The sequence below is a fragment of the Orbicella faveolata genome, unplaced genomic scaffold (assembly GCF_042242905.1).
Source record: "Orbicella faveolata isolate gen_17 unplaced genomic scaffold, um_ofav_v1 contig_1, whole genome shotgun sequence".
Classification (NCBI taxonomy): Eukaryota; Metazoa; Cnidaria; class Anthozoa; order Scleractinia; family Merulinidae; genus Orbicella; species Orbicella faveolata.
In genome coordinates this window covers 13,715,716-13,736,830 of record NW_028301536.1, presented here as the reverse complement: position 1 = coordinate 13,736,830, position 21,115 = coordinate 13,715,716, and the positions used below count along the sequence as shown (strand labels likewise).

The following is a 21,115-nucleotide window of genomic DNA, read 5'->3' as shown; positions in this document are numbered from 1 at the left end:
GCGAAGCCTCATGCGGTATTGAAGTTTCTTGTTCATTGTTAGTGAACTCATGCAGGTAAATCCCGATAATTCACTCACTTAGTGCATTAACCTGTAATTACCCACCAGTTTTAAGACATCTCACTCAAAGAGAAAACGGTGTAAAGAATGAATACTACATTGTACCACTGTTTAACAAGCGATGCTACAATAATGGTATCACACAAATGGCCAATCATTAGCAAACATGTCGCAATCATCCTTCTTACTGAACATGTTACCATAGCAACAACACAACCGGTTAAAAAACCCTTACTTTCAGCTTTAAGTGCTTATAACTCAAAAACGAGCTCAGTGACCCCCATATTTAATTATAGAATAATTATTGTGATAAGCATGATAAGATGCAACATTTTACAGAGTTTAAAAAAATGCATGGAGAGTGTACAGAGCCCCCTTAACTTCTCGAAAATTGAAGGGGTTAAGGAATTAAGATAAGTTAATTGGAAAAATGTTACTTGTTAGGGGATACATGATTTGAAAACTGATGTTTTACTTATAGAGTGAGGTGTTTTCTCCTAGAAATCTGAACTGTAATTCTATACTATTTGATACTTGAACTTGAGCACCCATTTTTATCACTGAATTACTGAATTAAATGTAAAAGTGAAACTTTCATTTTGGTAAGATTGAACAAATTCATGGAAAACGATTCAGCACTATACATGTAACTTTGCAAAGCAATATAACTTTGCTTTGTTGATACTTTGTCACGCAACGGTAAGTTCTCTCGGCGTGACTATCCGAGTACATCTTTTGCATCCACGAGAAGACTAGGGAGACCTCAAAATGGTTTTCTAATTAACAAACTGACGTCAGTTTTTTATGCGTCTGTCCTCTTTTTGATGATAAATTGCGTCATAACATTGTCAAAGTGGCTGTGGAACCACGAGCTGCAGACGAGTGGTTCCGCAGTAAACTTTGACAATGTTATGACGAAATTCATCATCAATAAGAGGACAGATGCATAAAAAACTGACGTCAATTTGTTTTTTACAATAAAAAGACCCCAAAATGGTCAGATGCCGGGAATAAATGGGGGGAAAAGAAGCCGTAAACTTGCCGTAAACAAAGAGAAGTGAATTTTATTCAAAATGACGCGAGCAATGTCAATAGCTTTTCTCGCTTTTTGATTGGCTACTTAAGATAGTTTAAGAACTCTCATTGGTTAAAAAGTTGCTGAAAGTTGGACTTGAAAGCTTGCATAAATTAAAATTTTATCCGTCTGTACTCTTATTGATGATAAAAATGAGCCAATCAGTGCGCGAGAAATTAGACAGTCATTGTAAAAAATGTGTTTTAGAAGCGGTTTTGTAAAACCAAAACCAAAGTAATTTCTCTGGCCAATCCACAAAGGACAGAACCAATCCAGTGAACCAATCAAAACTGGAAAAAAAATACCTGTAGCTGACGCGAAGTGCGGGAAAACGAGTCACGTTTGGTTTTGGTTTTACTTCTGATTGGATGAAAAAGTGGCACGAGTTTTTTAAGCCAATCGCCTAGCATAGCAGGATAAAACCAGCGAAAAACGCTCTACTTTCGGGACAATTTTAATTTGTCGATTAGTTTAGTCAATCCCTATTCTCCGAAAGCGAGGGGAAATATTTTTGCTCAACTCATAATTTCTTTGTATAATTTTTAACTCATAAATATTTCTTGTGGTGACCGCCCAGTTTTGCAAGCCTTTCGCAAAACGAGCTATTGCTCCTGTAAAAATGGTGGATGTTTTTTGGCGTACTTTTATTGAATGAAGCTAGTCACTCCGTTTGTTTAACCAAAAACCTTTATATTAAAACGTTTGGTTAGTATAAGAAGAAAGAAAAAAAAAACATTTAGCACTTCATTTCAGCATCTGTCTATGCAAGAGTGCGATATTTTTTAACTGTGAGTTTTTGTTTTGCAGAAAAAACGGTTGGTGTTTATATATGTAACTCGTAGGGCGTTATTTTTTAGGAGGGCTAGGGAAAAAACTAAATCACTAATTGACCACAAGAAGGCCTAGTTACAAAGGAAACTAATTAAGACAAACGTAACTGACTCTTTGCATGGTAATTTTAGCTTTAGGGCAGGACTTGGCGAGCGGTTTTTCGTCTATCAAATTACCTATTTATCTTTGTCAACTTTTGAAACTAGTGTAAAGACTGGCCGATTAGGTTCACAACCCGCATTGTTGATCGAAACTTGAAACCGAGCTTAATTTCAAACGTCTTCGTGGTTGGTTCGCGGCTTTTGCGCTTTTCAACGCAGTGTTTGTGTTGAATAATAGATACATACCTGTTCAAAAGCTGATGAAGGACATGTTTTAATTGGTGTTTCCGAGAAAGTCTGAATCAACGGAAATTCAAACAGGAAAGTGTAAAAAAGGAAAAACAAACAGCTATAAAGTCTTCGCTGTGGTCTCCTGCGTCTTCGGCTTCGTGGAGTTCAACTCAATTGTTTAAGCGGAGTCGTAGACAAAGTCTTGAGCAAGTTGCGGCGAAAACAGAACAGGTATCGAAAGCAATTTTCATTCAAACTCGTAGCCATTGTAGTACTCTCGATATTTATATTTTTTAGAGGTTTTAACGTTTCAGCTGCAAAGCGCAAATAATGTTGGTTTACAGCGTGAAAACAAGAAAGCTGTATACAAAGGGCGAGGTGATTTTGAGGTGCTGAAATCGGTTTTGAAGATTTGCGACGGCTTTACATGTAGACTAGACTCTTTATCGGCGGCGTTTAAGAAATTTCTCTTCGTTTTCTTTTAATTTGAACTGTCCTGAATTTGACAGATTATTTTAATCTTTCAAAGCTTGTTATTTTTGAGGTTGGCCGGCATCACCTTGCACCTTTAAGCGCATATTTGCCGCACCTTTATCTTGACGGAAGTTAGTTTAGCAGCGTGACGTCATTGATACGCGATAATCGATCGTTAGTAGTCATGGCAACACAGGGCCTTGTACCCGGCTGAGTGGTGAAATTGCTTCAATCGAAGAAAAAAAAAACAAGAAGTGTAAAGAGCCATTTATTGGGGATTATAACTGAGGTGAAAGACTTGATCAAAGAGATAATTTCGGCTGATGGATTTTCCGATGCGGTTAGTTGGATTATTAATTCATTCACTGTTGAAGGATTATTGACACGGTATAATTAAGTTTTTTTTTTTTCGATGTATGAACTCCATCTACAGGTATTAGAGAAAAACCTTTAAATTATGGCTTTCGAAGCTATGAAAACACCAACGAGGTGATGATAAACATGAAAGGAACAAAGATTGTTATAAAACTTATCCTATACAAAGAAAATTTTATGAAAAAAGAGTTTTTTTGCCCAGAGATCAGCTACTTTGTAATTCTTGCAGTGTTTGGTCAAAAGGCGAATGAATGACACAGTGTCGCGACAAATTACGAAAGTAAAGCCTGTTATGGTGATATCTCGACTTTTTGTGACCTGTAGAGAATGGTTTTGACCAAACTGGGGTGCTGAAATCTTAGTTATCAGTTAAATTTTCTGCGATTGTCAGATATGCACTTGAAAAATTTTGAGTCCTTTCGTTAGTTATCAGTAGATCTCAATGCAGATTTTGGATCTCAGCTATTGGTTAAAAAGCACCTCATTTCTTAGTCGCCAGTTAATATTTTAATCAATTCTCACTTATCAATAGTCCAGTTTCGAGTCCGCCATGACCACTGATTAAAAGCACTGAGAACGCATTTGCACAGGGTTAGCCTCGACCTAAAGTAAAATATTCACAAATTCCAGCGAGAAGATGACCTGTTTACAGCTCTGTGTATTGTTTAATTTTCAAATTTGTGGCACCTTTCTGCCGGTATTTGTGAATATTTTTTTTAGGTCGAGGCTAACCCTGTGCAAATGCGTTCCCAGTGCTTTTATTCAGCGGTCATAGCGAACTCGAAACTGGACTATTGACAATTGGCTTCATGGCTTTTAAGCAGGAATAATTTCGCGTACTACTTTTAATGCCAGGACTTGGCAAGGGGGATTTTTATGCCTGTAAAATATGGTTATTAGTCTTTGTCAACTTTGGAAACTAATGTAAAGAGTGGTGGATTAGGTTGGCAATCTGCAATATTGATCGAAATTTTTTACGTTTACTTTCGTATGTTCTTTTGTGGTTATCTAGATAATTTTCCTTGAATAATAGATATATGCCTGCTGAGAGCTGATTCAAGATACATGTCTAATATCTCTTACAGGACCAAATTTTCAAGCAAACAGGTTGCAGAGAATTAACAGAATAATCGACTTGGGGGATGTGGGCTTGACGTGGCTCTCTGAACTGCTAATAACATTAAGATCAACAGTCCTTGCTGCGTTAGCTTTGTCCTCTCTTCTTTGTTTTACTCTCACGATGGCACTGTGCTTGTGCTTAACTTTGGACCTCGCTTTGTCATTATAAAAATGAAAAATCTGACGAAATTACGCACATTTGGACACTTGGAAATAGTTTTTAAAAAAATTATGACAGTTGAAACTAGTCGGAAAGGAAAATGTCACCTTGTCGACAGGGAAATGTTTTGCTGGAATTTTGTTTGTTATTGACGGAAAGAAACAGCGATGATCATTAAAAACTAAAATTGTTTTTATTATTGATAATTAATTCTTTTTTTAACCTCCTGCTGTAGGCGAAAAGTTTTCAACTATTAGTTTTGGGAGTGCATATCCGCCTAAAATTTAAGGATCTAAGAAAGCTTACGCTCGTATCACTTATGAAGCCAAGTTATTTCCAAGAAACACTAGGTTAAACTGTGATACTGGACCTATCAGGCAATGTCTTTTGATTGAAAATTTATCACTGAGTAGTGTTCTGAATCAGCGGTTGTTTACGGGGAATTGGGTGCAGTGAAATTTTAGCGTGTATTCCCCAAGTTAACAAACCTAATGCAAGCATTTGAGTAATTTTTACATGGTGTTTGCCTTTCGCAGATCTCGGATTTGATAACTGAGCTTTATTTTGACCGTGCTGTGCTGTTCTGATCTAAAGCAGAGAAGCACTGAAGTTGGTATATTTGCTGCAGCGACCATCTGTCCTTTTTAAAGATCTCAAACTGGATTTACAGGTACGAATCGCCCATAGGTGTAAAAGTTAGAACCCAAGGCCGCGTTGTTCGAAAGCCGGTTAACGCTAACCCTGGATTAAAAGTAAACCCAAGTATTCATTTTTCTGGTGTAAAAACGTTTTTCACTGCTTATGTTTTGGGTAGTTTGAGATTACTCAAGCTCAAAACTGAAGAACAAACAATGTAAACAGAAAACCTCACCACAAAGTTATGAAACTGAAACTTATCAAAATTCTCGCTGATCCTGGGTTAGCTTAATCGGACTTCGAAGAACCCGACGCAGGTTTTTATCCACTGCACTGACTTGCAAAGCATACTAAACAGTGCCGTAAGAAAGTACTGCAAGTGCTAGCTTTCATTTGAATGGTCACACATGTTTTCATCCATGGTATTAACCGTTACTGCTACGTTAACAGACTCGGGTTAACGCTCAAATATTAAGAGTACTGATTTAGTTTTTACATGTTCTTCAGAAAAGTGGCTGATTTTTCTTTAGGCTTGAAAGGAGCCCAGTGAGAAAATGTCGTATTTACGAGAAAGTGCATGTTGTTTTTATTTGACTTCTTTAAGAAGGAAATTATTATAATTTATGTAAAAGATGGTGCAGGATCTGACTCGTCCCATGTCGTCGCTTACAGTTTATCTTAAGTTAACAGTGGTGACGAGTCAGGTGGTGCCAGTTTTTCCGTATTCAGTACTTTAAGAGACACTATAACCTACGATTTTGGGCTGATACAGTGAAAGTTCATGTAAAAAAATCCAATCAAACAAAACTTAGATCGTAAAAAAGGTCAACATTAAAGCTTAATCATCAAGAGGTTGGACATGAATTGCTAACTCAAACCTTAGAGATCGTAATCTCTCGAGGTTTTGTTGTTGTTGGTGGTGGTGGTTAAGCCTGCGGCAATGAACACACCTTGATCTGTTTTAGTCAAACACAAGGCGAAAAATCGGTCAGAGCTACCAATTTCATTAGTGGCAGGAATAATCCTTGTTCCTTTTAGTAGCAAATATTTATTTTTAACTATTGACCTGGAGCTAAATTGAAAAAAAACAAAATATAATGAACACACTGGTGTTAGCAGCTGTGTGATACATACGGCACCTTTGAAAAATTAATTTTATGCGAGTTTCTTCCTGTTTATGAAGGGCAACGGTGGTGTTTGGGTAGCGGCCGTTTCTTCGTTTTAAAGGTAAGACTTCCGAGTTGGAAAAGTTTTTCAGTGTATTTCCGTGTTAAAATTGAAATGATAGAAAGGGTTTGCTTTCCTCGAAAATCCCCGCGCCGTTAATTTCTTTTGTAGGTAATGTGATGGTTGAACGACATGAGTATATATTTTCCTCAAAGCTCTCCAGCAGTTGAATTGTCTGTTATCAGATTTGTATATTCTCAGCAAAACATGACTCGATCCCCCGTTTATAACAAAGATATAGAATATATCTCTGTTAGTCTCGACCGAAATGTTCACTTCTGTATAACCGATATTAGAATTGTGTCTGGCAAAGGAACCCCTTTTGTAAAATAGCTTCGTGCCCGCTCTCTTGCATGAGGCGGCCTTTTTTGTTTAAGTTTTTCTGTTTTGAGAATTATTCACACATTTAGCAACTTGGTACGAATTGGTTTATGTTGCGCAAGTTCTCCTTTTTGAGAGAAAAAACGGTAAACGTGCTTTGAATTTCCAGCGAAATTCATGCGAGGAACAAATTGTTAGTATTGTACATGCTTGTTCTGTCAGTTTACCTTGTAAGAGTTTTTATGTAAGAGAAAATAATGTTATTAGCTAGTTTACAGTTACATGTAGTTTATATTCGATCCAGTAGGTGGAACGGTCGCCTATTCAGGTAATTTTAATTAGTTTTGCGAACCAATTTACCATCTGTACCACATCCGGAAAGGTGACAACTTATTTTACTTACTTTTGCTGATAACAAAATAAAATCGAGCCGGTGTTGGACTCAAATATCTTATTTGACGCTTGAACTGACTTAAGAACTTGATAAAAAAAAACATTGATTAGGTCCATAAAGTAATGCGCTCACACTCTTTTTTATAACAATATACTTAATAAGAATATCAAAGCTGAAATTTGCGGAATTTTAAGAATATTGGAAGAATAAACCCGAGGCTGAGATCTTGCAAAGAATAATTTTGGAGGTTGAAAAAAATTATTCCATTCTCAAAACTGCAAAACTAGCCAAGTAACAAAAATAGCACTAGCTGTATGTTCGATGCTAATAGCATTTCTGCAAGAAGTTATGTGTGTCAAATCAGGCTTTAGTGCATTTACTCTGGCTCAAAAATTACTTCAACTAAGAATATAAGAATATTCACAAGAATATTTTCAAAGTAAAATCATCAGATTAAAAAGAGAATATTCAGCCTTGGCGAGAAAAACAATACTCTTAGATAAAAAAAATAGTGTAGTTACAAAGAAAGGTCTCAACAGTCACGAAGTAGTTTTGTCGTGGGCGGCCGCTAATGCTCGGTTATGGCTCGTGTTCAGTCGGTTATATTCGGTTGAATTCGTAATATTATGCGCACAAATACATAAAAGAAGATGCTGCTGTTGTCAATCAACTTGGTACTTTCATTTGTGACAATGAAGCACTTGTAAGAGGAAGGAATTACAGTGAGTCGTTTAGCGGAATTTTTGTTTTGCTTCCATTTTAATTTTGAGGTAGGCTATTCTCTCGTGCAGTAAGTTAAATTATGTATAAGTAGGCGAAACATGGTAAATATCGTTTTGTTGTCTTGGTTATATTCAGAAGTTAGCGAAGTTAGGTAATCGCTCGGCTAAGTGTGTGGGTGTTAGATAGCTCCTGTTTAGATCATGTTTTCATGATTTTTGCCGGTAAAATAACTGTCTTCGATTCTGCAAGGTGCAGTGATAAACATCTTTAATACGACTCGTTTGCTCGAGTTTACAGTACGTGCAAATTATCAGGTAGCTAGTTGTTACTCACTGTAATTTGTGTCAAGTCAATTGGACCCCGCTACAGTCACGAACTCGAACAACGTCTCGATTCTATCGTCCAAAATTTGTTTTCTTGGAAAACGTGACGATAGTAATCGAAAAATAGATAAAGCTGCCTTAATTATGGCTTAGTTTAGTTTTCACGTATAGTTCCCGAATGAGACTACTTTATGAGTTTGTTGCCGTTTCCATGTACGTTAATGTAAAATTCGGTGCCTGTTTCATAGGTCTCAGTATTAATGCACAGAGATTAGGAATCGTACGTCAGAAGGAACCGTTGGTAAAGGGTTGTGCATGTGGGCAATTCAATATTTGCGCGTGTTATTATCAACGTTATCTTTCAAGAGTATTGAGTATTCACACTAGACAACATTTCGAGTAACTCAGTGAACGAACATTGTAAATATATTTGGCGAAACATGCTGGCAACAAAGGTAAATGTTGACTTTAAAAGTTTAATGTTTGAAGAACTGACTGCTTCGAGCGCAAGGCTTGAAGAAGGAAACAGTCTCCTTTTAGCATAAATTTTGTGTCTTTTGGCGCGGAACGTTCGTGAAAACTGTCAACAGAATTTTCACCAGTTATTTAAAACCGAGAGTTAATGGCCCATTAGTCAAGAGCCAAGTTTGCAAACAGAAGCAATATTCGTGAGCAATTTAAGCATTTCAAGACCATATCCTTCAGAATTTCGTTGAATATTCACCACAGCTTTTAGGCCCGAAACCTTTAAAGAGCATATAATCCGCCTTCAGGCCATATTGAAATATTCGGCTCTTTTTAAAACGACGGCCACCTTTGTGAGCGTGAGTTGCCAACGGCTTCAAGACCGCACTAACTACTACTATTCTTTCCTTCATATTTCCCTGCGGGTTGTGTTTGTTTCATGCAAATAATTTTCCCGCATGGCTCAAGGTGAATAACAGGGTTTACCTATAGGTGCCCCAGTTTCATTATCCTTCGCGGTCAAGTGAAATAGCAGTTTTTCAGCAGAGGTATTTATTTTGAATAGCAAACACTGATTCGTGTGGTTGGTGTTGATATGGATAAATTCACACCAGGGAGAATTTCTTGACCGGAAAAAAGCAGCTCATTTTCATGAATTTAATTGGGTTTACCTTGTAAGTTTTGTTTAGGGTTCTCGTTAGTTTCAATTGTATTATATTCAAGATAACCCCTTGGTGTTTTCTATTTTTATTATTTTATTTCATTGCATGTCGACCTCAGTTTAGACATCATTTTTCTTAGTATTTTTGTTAGCTTAGTACTTTTCATATTGCGCTTTCAAATAACATCTGCCTGCCGATGGCTACCTTAATGTGTCATGCGAATTCGTGGTCCTTTTTATATTAAAAGGTTTTTGATAAGACTTGACAGACATTTCAATTCCTGTCACGATGGTGTTCGAAATTTGAAAAAAGCATATGTTTTCTCGCATTTGAGGGGTTGCTCTACCAGTATATCATCTGTTATTGGCGAATTTCACCACCGTTTGCACAGCTGTTCATAAATCCCTTTAACAGAATTCGCGTTGAGCATTTCTTATCTGAGAAAAATTTTGCTATGCTAATTTTACAATGTTGTAGTATTATAAGTTACAGCCTTTTTCAGTTTGTTCCAAAGGTTTCTCTGGGTGTTTTATGATCAGTAGGATTTTTGCGACTCAAAAGAAAGTTAAGCTTACACGTTTATTTGGAAGGGATTTTGCGCTAGTAAAATTTGGGTACGTTTGAAAAAAACCCTGTGATAACTACAGATATCATCCAAATACTCCAAACATAGTGATATGAAACTCACGAGCCGAGAAACACATCTGGCTGTCAACTGAACATATTGAATAAGAGTATTGAAAAGAATATTTTACAAGATTGAAAGAAATTAATATGTTGTCCCTTATGAGCGTGTTATTACATTCAGTGTGGGAGGAGCTTGATTTAGAACGGGAGGAGGGTACGGTGGTTCGGAGCTTTTATAGGCGTTTGACTGAAGAGCGTTCTTCGCAAAACAAAGGCTTCTTTACTTGAGGTGCCAGGTTTGGGTTTAGATTGAGATTAAGATTGAGATGCAATCCCGTGGTAACTAAAGATGTCATGCAAATACTCTAAACATAGTGGTATGAAACTCGCAAAAAACACATTTGGCTGTCAACTGAGCATAGTGAGTAAGAATGTTGAAAAGAATATTTTACAAGATTGAAAGAGATTAATATGTTGTCCTTTATGAACGTATTATTATATTCAGAGTGGGAGGCCTTTGTTTCAGAAAGGCAGTAAGGTTGTTTTGTAAAAAGGAGGAGGTGTATAATGATTGGGAGCTTTTAGGCCTTTGACTGAAGATCGTTCTGCATAGAAGAAAGGCCACTTTACTAGCGCCGCGTTTGGGTTAGATTGAGATGTAGATTTTTGATTTTTTGTAGTGGTTGATTTTTTTGATGGTCGACATTTCATCTTTGTATGCTGCAGTTCAGCGTCAATCAAGTTTCTCGTCATACAATCGAGACGCAATTTATCCTAAAACTCACAGGGATGTTATGATAGAGTGTTTGTCATTGAAGGTTTGACGTTGCCCTGGAGGCATTGTTTGTTGGCAAATTTTAAATTTCTGTACACACTAATGCTTGGGAGGCGAGGTGGCCTCATGGTTAGCGCGCTGGATTCGAGTTGCCCGGGTTCGAGACGTTGCCGGGCTCATTGCGCTATGTTCTTAGGCGAGACACTTTACTCCGACATTGCCTCTCTACATAGGAGTGAAGACAGGTACCGGCGACGTTATTGCTGGGGGTAACCCTGTCATTCACTAGCATTCCTTGTCGCTTCGTGCTAATGTAACTAGAGATAAGCGCCGGCCTGATGGGCCACTTTGCTCGTATGTAGACTTTACCTACCTTACCAACTAATATCGCAGCACAGCTTTTTTGACCTGTTTTTGAAATTACGTTACAGTTAAAGGTCTTGAAGGTCACCTTAAATTGATATTATCATAAATGTGAGGTGGCTCTAAACCCCTCGACAGAGTACATGCATAATCTGTTGTTGCCTTATCAGTTAATTTTGTAGTCAAACGTATTTTGAACATGCTATATAGGTTAACTTGACACTTTTCCTGCTTTGTCTTAACTTTGGGCTCGGTGCGATAAAATGCCCGTGAAGGGAAAGTGGTAAGAACTATGAGCAACCATGATGAAAAATTAAATTCTCCAAACTGGTGCCACCAGAAATTCAACAGACCCTGACCACTTAAGGGAAACTCTCAATCATGTTGGCTGACAAGAGGGCTTAAAGGGTTAATTACACCCAATTATTTTTCTCTGCAGGGTCGGTTTTGTTCAGCTGCATGTGTTGTTGACCGCTTCATTCTCTGTTGTTGATTAAGAACCTGTGACAGGTAAGCGTGTGTTTTTAGTCTTGTCAACCTTCAGAATGTCTTACTTCAGACCTTTGCAATGTTCCAAACGTGCTTCATTGTGTAGCATTTTACCTCGCTAATTGTAATTATCCCTTAATGTGTTTTTGTGCGCAGTCAGCATCGGCGTTCCAGAATGTACTTGTTTCAGCTCATTACTGTGTTAAAAACACTTGGCATGGTCGGTAATTTGGCTCAATGCATTTTCAAAATTTCCGTTCGCTAATGTATATATCTATATTTTTATTTTGGCGCAGTTATTGATTAGAATTTGTTTCAACGCAATAATATTGCAGGGCTTTCGGCGTATCTTATCAAGCTGTACATAATCCCATGTTTGACACCTGTATAGAGGAGTGGTCTTAATTTTAAGAGGAGGGTTATCGTCCGATTGTAACTTCAAGAGTTTTAATGTAGTGTTTCCACATATTTTACCCAGTTGTTCAAACTTGTCGCGGTATTCATGTTAAAGATGTTTTTGTATTGGATATTTTTTAGCGAATTTGATATATTTTATTCATAGCATGAAACATTTAACGAAGTTCGTCTTGCAGGTTGATAGCTATCATTGCACAGGTTGTTTTCTTGTTTTTGAGATAATTCTTTGTGTTTAACGAACGGATCAATCTAAAGCGAAAAATCTACAAACTGTTTGAACATTTTTTTGATACTGAAAATGTTAAGACTTTTATGTGTCAATGTACAGCTCTGGAGAAAGAACTCCTTGAATTTTATAAAGTTGTTGCTTGAACATGTGTCAAACGTTGTGCAATCCCGGCATACGAAACATGGTGAACTGTGAAGCTATCATGTAAAGAACAAACTTTGCGGAACCGGAAAGTTTAATCCTAAAACACATTGCCCCTGTACACAGAACGGACAGCTAACAAGTTATCCGTTAAAACGCATGACTATTACCGACCATTTTAGACAGATAGCTCGTCTAATTTCACTTCTCAAATTGGTCTTCGCTATAGACTGGTAAAGTTAAATCCATTGTATGTTGCAAACCTTGACTTGTTTGGAACACAAAACGAAGCTGAGATGGCATGAATTTGAAAATAAGTTAAATAAAGCAACGTGGCAAACTTTTGTAGCAAGGTAGTATTCTACACGACTAAGTATAACTGGCCAAATAGTGTTAAGAAAATCAGAAGATGGAGGTAATAGAATGTGATTTCCATATTGGTGTACAACTGTTAGTTGACCATAACAGCTAGAAGCGTAGCACGTGGAAAACTGAATTTTTAAGTTATCTATTGAATGAATTCTGTACATGTGTACAAGTACACATTTCAATATCTAAGCTGAAGAGTCCTGATAGTTTAAAGTCTATTTACAGAGTGAAAATTTTGATATTTTTCCTTTTAACGAGTATTCACGACTGCATAACGTCCTTGATAAAGACTTCATTATGTCTTCCTTAAAAGAGAATCAAAACTGTTCCAAAACAAAGTTGAACTGCTGGAAGTCTGGACTATTAAAAACCATCCCTCCTGGACTGCAGGACGTTATACCATTGTTAACAGATAATTTGAGCGTTAAAATTTGGAATTCCTCACTGCGCGAAAAAGTTCAGTGACTGATTTTACGCCTGAGTATAAACGGTTATACGTGGACTACGGATAGTTTGTCGCAGATAAATGGTTGTTTTCACTTTACATGCAGATGGATATCTCATGTCAGGCCAGCCATCTGTGTCAAATGACCGTGTAGAGAGTAAAAGAGAGAGAAACCTATAGTCTATTGGGGTCCCTGATTGGGGTCTGATTATTAAAACTATTTTTCATGCTGATTACTTACAATCCTAATTTGTCTTTGTTATCTTCTTTGTTTTGTCCGTGGTTCGCACAGCTTGCACTGGTTTTGATGTCCCAGTCAGTCAAAGTCTAAATCGAACGTTCCACTGGTGGAAAGAGGTTATTACATGAGATGATATCCACGCGTTACTGCCCCTATGTTTCGCGCTGGTTTTGTATTTTCGTGTGAAAATTGACAAACTAAATCAAAAATATCCCTGGATTCAATTTGGCTGTTATTCTGGTTCCAGAGGTCTTTGTTTCTTTGCAGAGGTCAACGCATCGATTTAAACATCTTGGGTTCAGGAGTTTTGTACCTATTTCACAAAACGTCGGGCGAAAAAAAAAATGAAATGGTTTTTAAGTCGATTGTCCACTTTTCCACTACATTACTAATATAGACACTCATCTAAATATTTTTAAACGTTTAACACTTGTGAATTGGTTGAAATTTTCTTTTTTTGATTATTTTCGCCACATAAAATCCTCGGACGTGCTACAGTGCGACCCATGTATACGAAAGAATATGTTTGCTCAAAATTGTGTTCTCTGTTTTCATTGTTGTTTAAAAACCGGCGAACGTCTAGATATGAAGTGTAGGTTAGTCAATACTGAATTTTGCAATAATTGGCGTAAACCACATAAAGGTGTTGACACTATTTAAGGAATTTTCACCTAAAATGGCATCATGCAATAGTTGCCTCATTGTAATGCAACCATCTGTTTCACCAAACATTTGTACCTTCAGCAAGAACTTGAAGTAAATTTGACTGACATTCACGTGAAAATTACTACAGACTTGACCTTTTGAAACCAGGCTTTTATGTTTGAAAGACCAGAGATGTTGATTGTGAGTCATCATTTTATTCTTAATAGGAAAAAATAATAAAATTTGCCTGAAGAAATCACCGTGTTTACACAGAGCTGTTCAGACCATACGGTTGACCAATCACAGCGCCTTTTTTGTCGCTAAAACTTTCAGCTTATGGCTACTAACCGGATATGAATGAACTGCGTGGCTTTACTGGTGAAACTGCCTTTTTTTATTCGGAAAATTTCACAGAGACATTGCATTTTATCGCCGGTGTTATTTAAATTGTTGTTGTGTTTTTGAGGACGTGGTCAGTAGTTATCGTGCACCTCCTATGAGGTTAACCCACTGTTTTCATTTTGTGACTTGCAATAAACGCAAAGTTTTGATATTATCCCGGCGTTACAGCTGGTGTTGTTTTTCGCTTTTCTCCCGTCGTTAATCAGCGTTTCTCTTTGTAATTCTGTTGGCCATGCTGGTAATATGGTTCCCTGGCATGTGGTTCCAACGCGAAACTTCTCGAAGGTGAGACCCTGTGATTGCAAATTTCTGTATTGCAGTTTTAGATAGGTGATATTCGCAAAGAAGCTTTGTACATGAGCACTTGACTCAGAAGCCAGTTTGCACTGAATAACGTGGGAAGCGAGGAACGATTTCAATTTTCCCAGCGCATTTAGATGACGTGTTTTTGCCGAAGAACAATCATTCGGACTACGCAGAACAAAATTGAATTTCAAAACTGTCAACTTCCAAAATTTGTCGCGTTAATTTTATCAGTAACAACTTTCATTTTCAATACCGTCTGATTTCATCGAACCAGAATTGAAAAGATTAATTTACTGCATTTTTGTCATGGAAGGAAACTCAAGTCCCTTTCGAAGCAAAGTCCTCTTTTCTATCATTTCAAATACATAAAATATTGTTAAAGAATATTGTATGTCATTCGCCGGTCGCCTCACCCAGCCGTCGTTTTGTTTACACTCAATCGAACCTTGTACTATCGTGTTTTTAATTTCGGTTACTAATTGGTTTCTTAAGTGTGGGCTCCATATTTTGTCTCTGCTGTCAATTATTTCGATTATTCGCGTCCAAGAATAGTTCGGCATCTGCCAAAAGCTTGCGGATTTGAGTTTTGTTGTTATTATTTTCCTCGTCCTTTGAAAAACGTCCGACACAACGCGGTGAAATATCTCGACCTTTTATTTCCAGTGTATTGCCCGAGAATTTATACAAGTGATGAATTATTCGTCTAGACTAATTAGCCGTCCTACAAATGAAAGGACCAATTTTTTTTATTGGCTGTTTTGAAATAACAAGCGAAAACAAAGACAAAGTACCTGTGCAGATTTTGGATGAACAATCGTTCTGAATCAGTGGCAATTAGAAGAAAAGTGCGAGAAAATGTGGTCCATATTCCCAGGCAATTTGACCGGTCGAATCTCTCAATGGTCTTCAAAAAATTCCACACAGGAATCAGTGTTTTCAACTCAGTGACATTGTCAACTTATAAATTCTCCTACTGATTCGCGTACATTCTGTAATTTATTGTTATGAGAATTCGCTAGTACATCAGGACAAAACCGGTGTTTGATGATTATTTTTATTCTCCTCAAGTGTCTGCTTGACAAAGCTTTGATCAATGTAACGAGAATTAAGATTTCTGATCGCTGTTTTACTTTATCGTAACTTAGCCAAGTTTGTCCGACCGTTATCCGTGCATTTAACAACGTCCAAGCTGGTAGTCCGCATCCTTCCCTATACGCGCAGTTCCGCGCAAATACCTTTCGCTACACTAAGAAAGCTTCGTGCGTTCACACTGTTTCTTGCCCACAGGAAAACGAAACAACCTCCATTTGGTAGTCTTGGGCTGGTGTTAACATTTCGTCGCATACATGAACAATGACGGATCAAAAAGAAAAAACAAACAAACAAACAAACAAAAAAAGAAAACCGAAAAAAATTATGGTTACCAAAGATCCAGGGCGTTGTTGTTATCAATTTCGATTAGTTCTAATCTCGTTATCACCTTATTTAAATTGATATTAATGTAATAATTTTCCTTCCCTCAGGGTCATGTTTTTCTCCAGTTGTTTGACGTATATGCTGTAGAGTTATACCGCTAGAAATGCAAAACGACGACGTCAAGCCTGACGAGAGAGATCTGTTGTGTGGGTGGAGATCATTCAGACCTAAAGTCCTACAGAAACTCAACTCGCCAAAATGGTTTCTCGTGTTTCTTACTCTTTACTCCTTCATGCAAGGTAAGAGAAATTTCCTTCTCATCCTCCAACTTCATTTAATTTATTTATACACAGGAACATATACTGCGTGCGGTGGCTTCATGGTTAGTGCGCTGGACTCCGGATCAAGCGCTCCGGGTTCGAACCATTGTGTTGTGTTCTTTGGCAGGACACTTTACTCTCACAGAGCTTAATCCACCCAGGTGAATGAAAGTGTACCGGCAAATTTAATGCCGGGGGATAACCCTGCGGTGGACTAGCATCCTATCCAGGGAGGAGTAGAAATACTCCTAGTCGCTTCGTGCTACTGAAACCGGAGATAAGCGCCGGCCTGGTGGGCCACTCGGCTTGTATACAGACTTTTGTACTGAGTTCTTAGGATTTAGGTCATTCAGACAAAATACTGGGGGAATAAAAGACTTAAACGGCATCGGGGGAGGGGGGAGTAGAGTAAAATTCTCATGTAGGTAGACTTTTTTCCCCTTCTGTTTAGGAATGATTGCCACAGGGCTGACAGCTGCAGGTCTCACTTCGCTCGAGAAGAGATTCAAACTAAGCAGCAAGCAGACCGGTATGATAATAGCAGCAAATGACGTATCCGCGCTTCTTCTAATCATCTTCATTAGTTACTTTGGAGGCCACAGGAACAAAGCGCGCTGGCTAGGCATAGGAGCCCTGGTAACTAGCTTAGGATGTCTACTGTTCGCCTTGCCCCACGTATTGGTGGGCAAGTACACCCCTCTTCAATTTGAAACGGCTGGGACCAGAGACGCGTGTCTGTTCAACACTACTGGAATACCTAGGGACGAAGAGACATGTGCAGAAGCCAAAGGATATACCGCCTGGAAGTACATGCTTGTGTTTATAGGAGCTAAGCTTCTCTTAGGTGCTGGGACCACGCCCCTGTTTACACTTGGTCCGGCGTATATTGATGAGAATGTGAACCCCAAGGTGGCACCCATGTATCTTGGGGTGTGGTTTACGGCCACGTTTTTCGGCCCTGGAATTGGTTACGTAGCAGGAGGGTCGCTTCTGAATGTCTGGGTAGATCTCATTCAGGTAAGGCGTCTAAAACCTTTGAACGACTTTATCCACTTTTATCCGCTTCCCATACCGGTATTGCTGGTCTCAGAGCCTCTATATTTAATTACCGTCTCCCTTGGGTTCCATTTCCTAACAAAGCAGTTTGTTTTAAACAGAAGTTATGTATTTCTCCATTTATTTACTCTTCTGGAACTGTTTCTTCTAGCCTCCTGGAGTTGACCTGACTCCCGATGATCCCCGCTGGATCGGGGCCTGGTGGCTAGGGTACTTTTTCGGGGGACTTCTACTGCTATGTACCTCAATAGCTCTCCTTGGCTATCCTAAAGAGATGCCAGGGGCCCGAGAACGACGAATGACAGCGATAAAGGAGGGACTTTTACCCCCTAGAGATGAGCACATCCAAGGACGACTAAAGGATATTTTACCAGCCACGAAAGCCATTCTGACAAACAAAACGTTCATGCTAAACACCTGTGCTTTTTGCTGTACTACGCTCATCGCCACAGGACTAGGGCCGTTCGTCTCTAAGTTTATTCAGTCGCAGTTCGGCAAGTCCTCTTCTACAGCAGGTTAGTAAAGAGCAGCCACCGAGAATACTATATGAACCTTTATGTGAGTACGGCAGGTTTTCCTTTTACTATGAGCCGACTTGGAATACAGTGGAACCCATTAATGCAGTCACCAACGGCCATAAAAATCTGGCCGTATTAACGGGGTGGCCGTATTAAAGGAGTTCTTTAAATAAGACGAAGACTGACTGAGTATTTGTTCGGACCAGAATAAAGTGGACGTTATAACGAGGTGGCCGTATGAACGGGGTGGCCGAAAGGCTGGGTTCTACTGCATCTAGTTTCGTGACGTGCTCCGAAAATAATCTTCTTTGCACCTAAATTTGTCACACAACGAGTATGTGACGTTAATAAAAGCTGCAGATCAGCTGCGACGTTGCGTGACGAGTCAAATCATCGGTTGGCTGCCAACGTGTTGGAGGCTCATTTTAAGTGTGCTTTTCCCTAGGAATCCTCTCTGGCATCGTGATTATCCCAGGGACCGCGGGCGGTATTTTCCTGGGGAGTTACCTGGTCAAGAGGGTCGATGTGAGACGTTCGTGTAAAATCGCCGCCAAGTACTGCTTTATCTTCCAGTTCATCGGCACTTGGGCTGTGCTAACATTTCTCATTCCCGGCTGTAAGACCACATTGCTTGCTGGGATCAGTCAACCATACAACAACAGGTACAAAGAACCTTTCTGACCAAAGTTCGTATTCTCCTTACTTCCTGTCATACATCCCTTTTGATATTAGTGCAGAGAATTTGGTAGTGCATCAGGGTCACATCTCTTTTTGATGTTTTTCGTTATTATCATACCCACTCTGTTTGGCCCCATCCATCATTCCCTCTTTGCTTGGCAATGCAGTTCTTAGGAGAAGTGAAAGTATCATTCTTTGCCATAAAGAGTTGGAACATTTCTTGACTTATAATATCTCCTTAAAAATAGATTTTTCAATTTTGAAAATTTGGAAGGTGACAGGGCACAAGTTCGCTATTTCTTCGTTAATGGATAGGTTGTGAAGCTCCTTCGATTTCTAATTTTAATTTTGTCGACGTTTTTCTTGCGTTTTGAGGTGTTTTCATCACTTTATATTTCTACTTTTCTTTGATTTCGCATATAGTAGCCTGTTAACTGTTAACTCTGAGTGCACTATTTTACAGAACACTGACCGAGATTAACAAGTCTGCTCCATGTAATTCTCTGTGTCACTGTAATAGCCGTGACTATGATCCAGTTTGTGGAGTCGATGAGTTGTCCTACTTCTCTCCGTGTCACGCTGGATGCACGATACGAAAGATGGACGGAAGAAAAGAGGTAAAGTTCACTGCACAACCTCTGATAAAGCCAGCTACACTTAGTTACGTTTGACCTGTAGTGGCATTTATCTTGATCTTTTTTCGGGGGGAATCAACAAACTAAGTTTTTCGGCATTTTTCAGGCACAGAATCTTTTTCATGTTTAAGCCCGGTCATCTGGAAAAGCCGTCAGGGCCGGTGGTGGTCTTACGGACGAAAAAACAAAACAAAAATGAAAGACGCCACTGGGCTTATACTCTTTCCTGTGTTTATTTTTGCCGCAGGTGTATGAAAGCTGTCGTTGTATACCGTCTCAAGAGAAGCCTCTTCCTTACGGCACAGCCAAACAGGGGACGTGTGACCGGGATTGTAAGAATTTGGTTCCATTTCTGTTCGGCGCTGTTGTGCTGCTTATCTTCAATTTTATGAACGCCACGCCCAACAAAACTGTCGTGTTGAGGTGGGTTCTTGTATTTTCCAGTTGTGTTTCAGCTCTTTTCTTGCTGTGAGTTTTGATAAGTTTCTTTGAACACTTTTTTTCAGCCGAAGTGACTGTGGGTTAATATAGGCTATGGCCTACGTAGGTGCGTCTATCGCTAATGGCAGCCCTGATGGTGTTTGTTCCACATCGTTCTTTTATTTGTGCTTGTTTGTGCACTGTTTTTGAACTTGATTTTTGTGTTGGTTAGACTATAAACCGCTCATAACAGTCCTATTTTAACCTGAGCTGGTTTGGAGTCTATAATGATAAATTTTGCAAATTGAGCTTAGCATTGTTTTATTTCTCGCCATCGTTTTCCTCAGTGGAGGGACCGTACATCCAAAAATCAGTGACGAGAAGAACTTATGATTCTCACTAGCCCGTCAAGCCAATTAAGAGCTTGCACTTGCACTTGCTTACGTGCCCAAATTTGCTCCTTAAGCTCATCACGATGAGGTGACGTCATGTTGCTTAGCAACGTCAGTACCTGATATCGCGGGCTCAGTCAAAAGGTTTCTTACTTAGACTTCCTTGTTTTTCAGATGTGTTCCAGACAATCAGAGGACGTACGCTCTAGGCCTGCAGTGGTTGTTTCTGTGTATGTTTGGTTCTATGCCTGGTCCTGTTATATTCGGTGCGTTTATAGACAAGACATGCATCCTGTGGGAGGAGACGTGTAGCGGCAGAGGAAGCTGTTTGGAGTACAACAACGAACTTCTCAGCTATTTGCTAGTGGCAGCTGGTCTCTTCTTTCAAAGTAAGACAGCTTTTTTTTTTTCGTGTTTGGCCATCTGGTGTTCCTCTTCACGCGCTGATTTCTTCCAGCGTTCGAGATTAAAACCGAAGAAATGACGTAGCCCTATTATGATCTGTGCAGTCTCTGATTGGTTATTGCTTGCGTGCGTAAATCCGTAACCCAGCAACAACCAATCAGACTCTACACAGGTCTCTGTATAGCTGCGTCATCAGTATGGAATGTCAGACATCTACGCCGGTTGAAGAGACAATAAACGTATTCTCGGCATTTGACTGGAACTAGCTTGCAAGTGAGGCTAATGCGGGGAGTGTTTTCAAATGTAGATGACGTTTATCTCTTTTTAATGATATTCCACCGCATGAGCCTTCATGGCAAGCTAGTGCCAGTCCAACACCGAGAATACGACTATGGTCTAATAATGAAAAGAGCGAATAAAGAGGTGATTGGGTAATGCTGTTTGGCAAAAGAGTGCAGTTAAATAAACTATCCGCTCGTAGACTTATCATTGCAACCTAGAATGCACATAAGCAAATAGTAGAGTACCTTCTAAATCGCATAGGGAAAGGAGAGAGCATTGCAGCTATTAAAGGCTTAGAACTTTACTGGGTATCTTAAACGAAACGTCTTGTAAATCGCAACAACTGGAGGTGAAGCGAGTGTTAGTA

At 39.0% G+C, this 21,115-nt stretch overlaps 1 protein-coding gene across 5 annotated transcripts in view; it reads left to right on the top strand.

Moving 5' to 3' along the window:
- The window catches only part of LOC110061317 (solute carrier organic anion transporter family member 4A1-like), a 32,460-nt gene that overhangs the window by 8,796 nt on the left and 2,549 nt on the right, over window positions 1–21,115 (top strand). For 2 of the 5 annotated variants that reach the window (XM_089290492.1, XM_089290502.1), the window contains 9 exons: window positions 4,963–5,096; window positions 11,382–11,452; window positions 16,150–16,341; window positions 16,814–17,379; window positions 17,570–17,933; window positions 18,382–18,598; window positions 19,078–19,231; window positions 19,497–19,672; window positions 20,236–20,450. In XM_089290492.1, the coding sequence (XP_089146618.1) occupies window positions 16,206–16,341; window positions 16,814–17,379; window positions 17,570–17,933; window positions 18,382–18,598; window positions 19,078–19,231; window positions 19,497–19,672; window positions 20,236–20,450 (1,828 nt within the window). In that variant the 5' untranslated portion in view covers window positions 4,963–5,096; window positions 11,382–11,452; window positions 16,150–16,205. Of the gene's footprint in view, window positions 1–1,974; window positions 2,530–4,962; window positions 5,097–6,268; window positions 6,290–7,675; window positions 7,775–11,381; window positions 11,453–16,149; window positions 16,342–16,813; window positions 17,380–17,569; window positions 17,934–18,381; window positions 18,599–19,077; window positions 19,232–19,496; window positions 19,673–20,235; window positions 20,451–21,115 lie in introns of those variants that run through there. The other 3 variants (XM_089290497.1, XM_089290510.1, XM_089290505.1) reach the window with 3 other exon arrangements.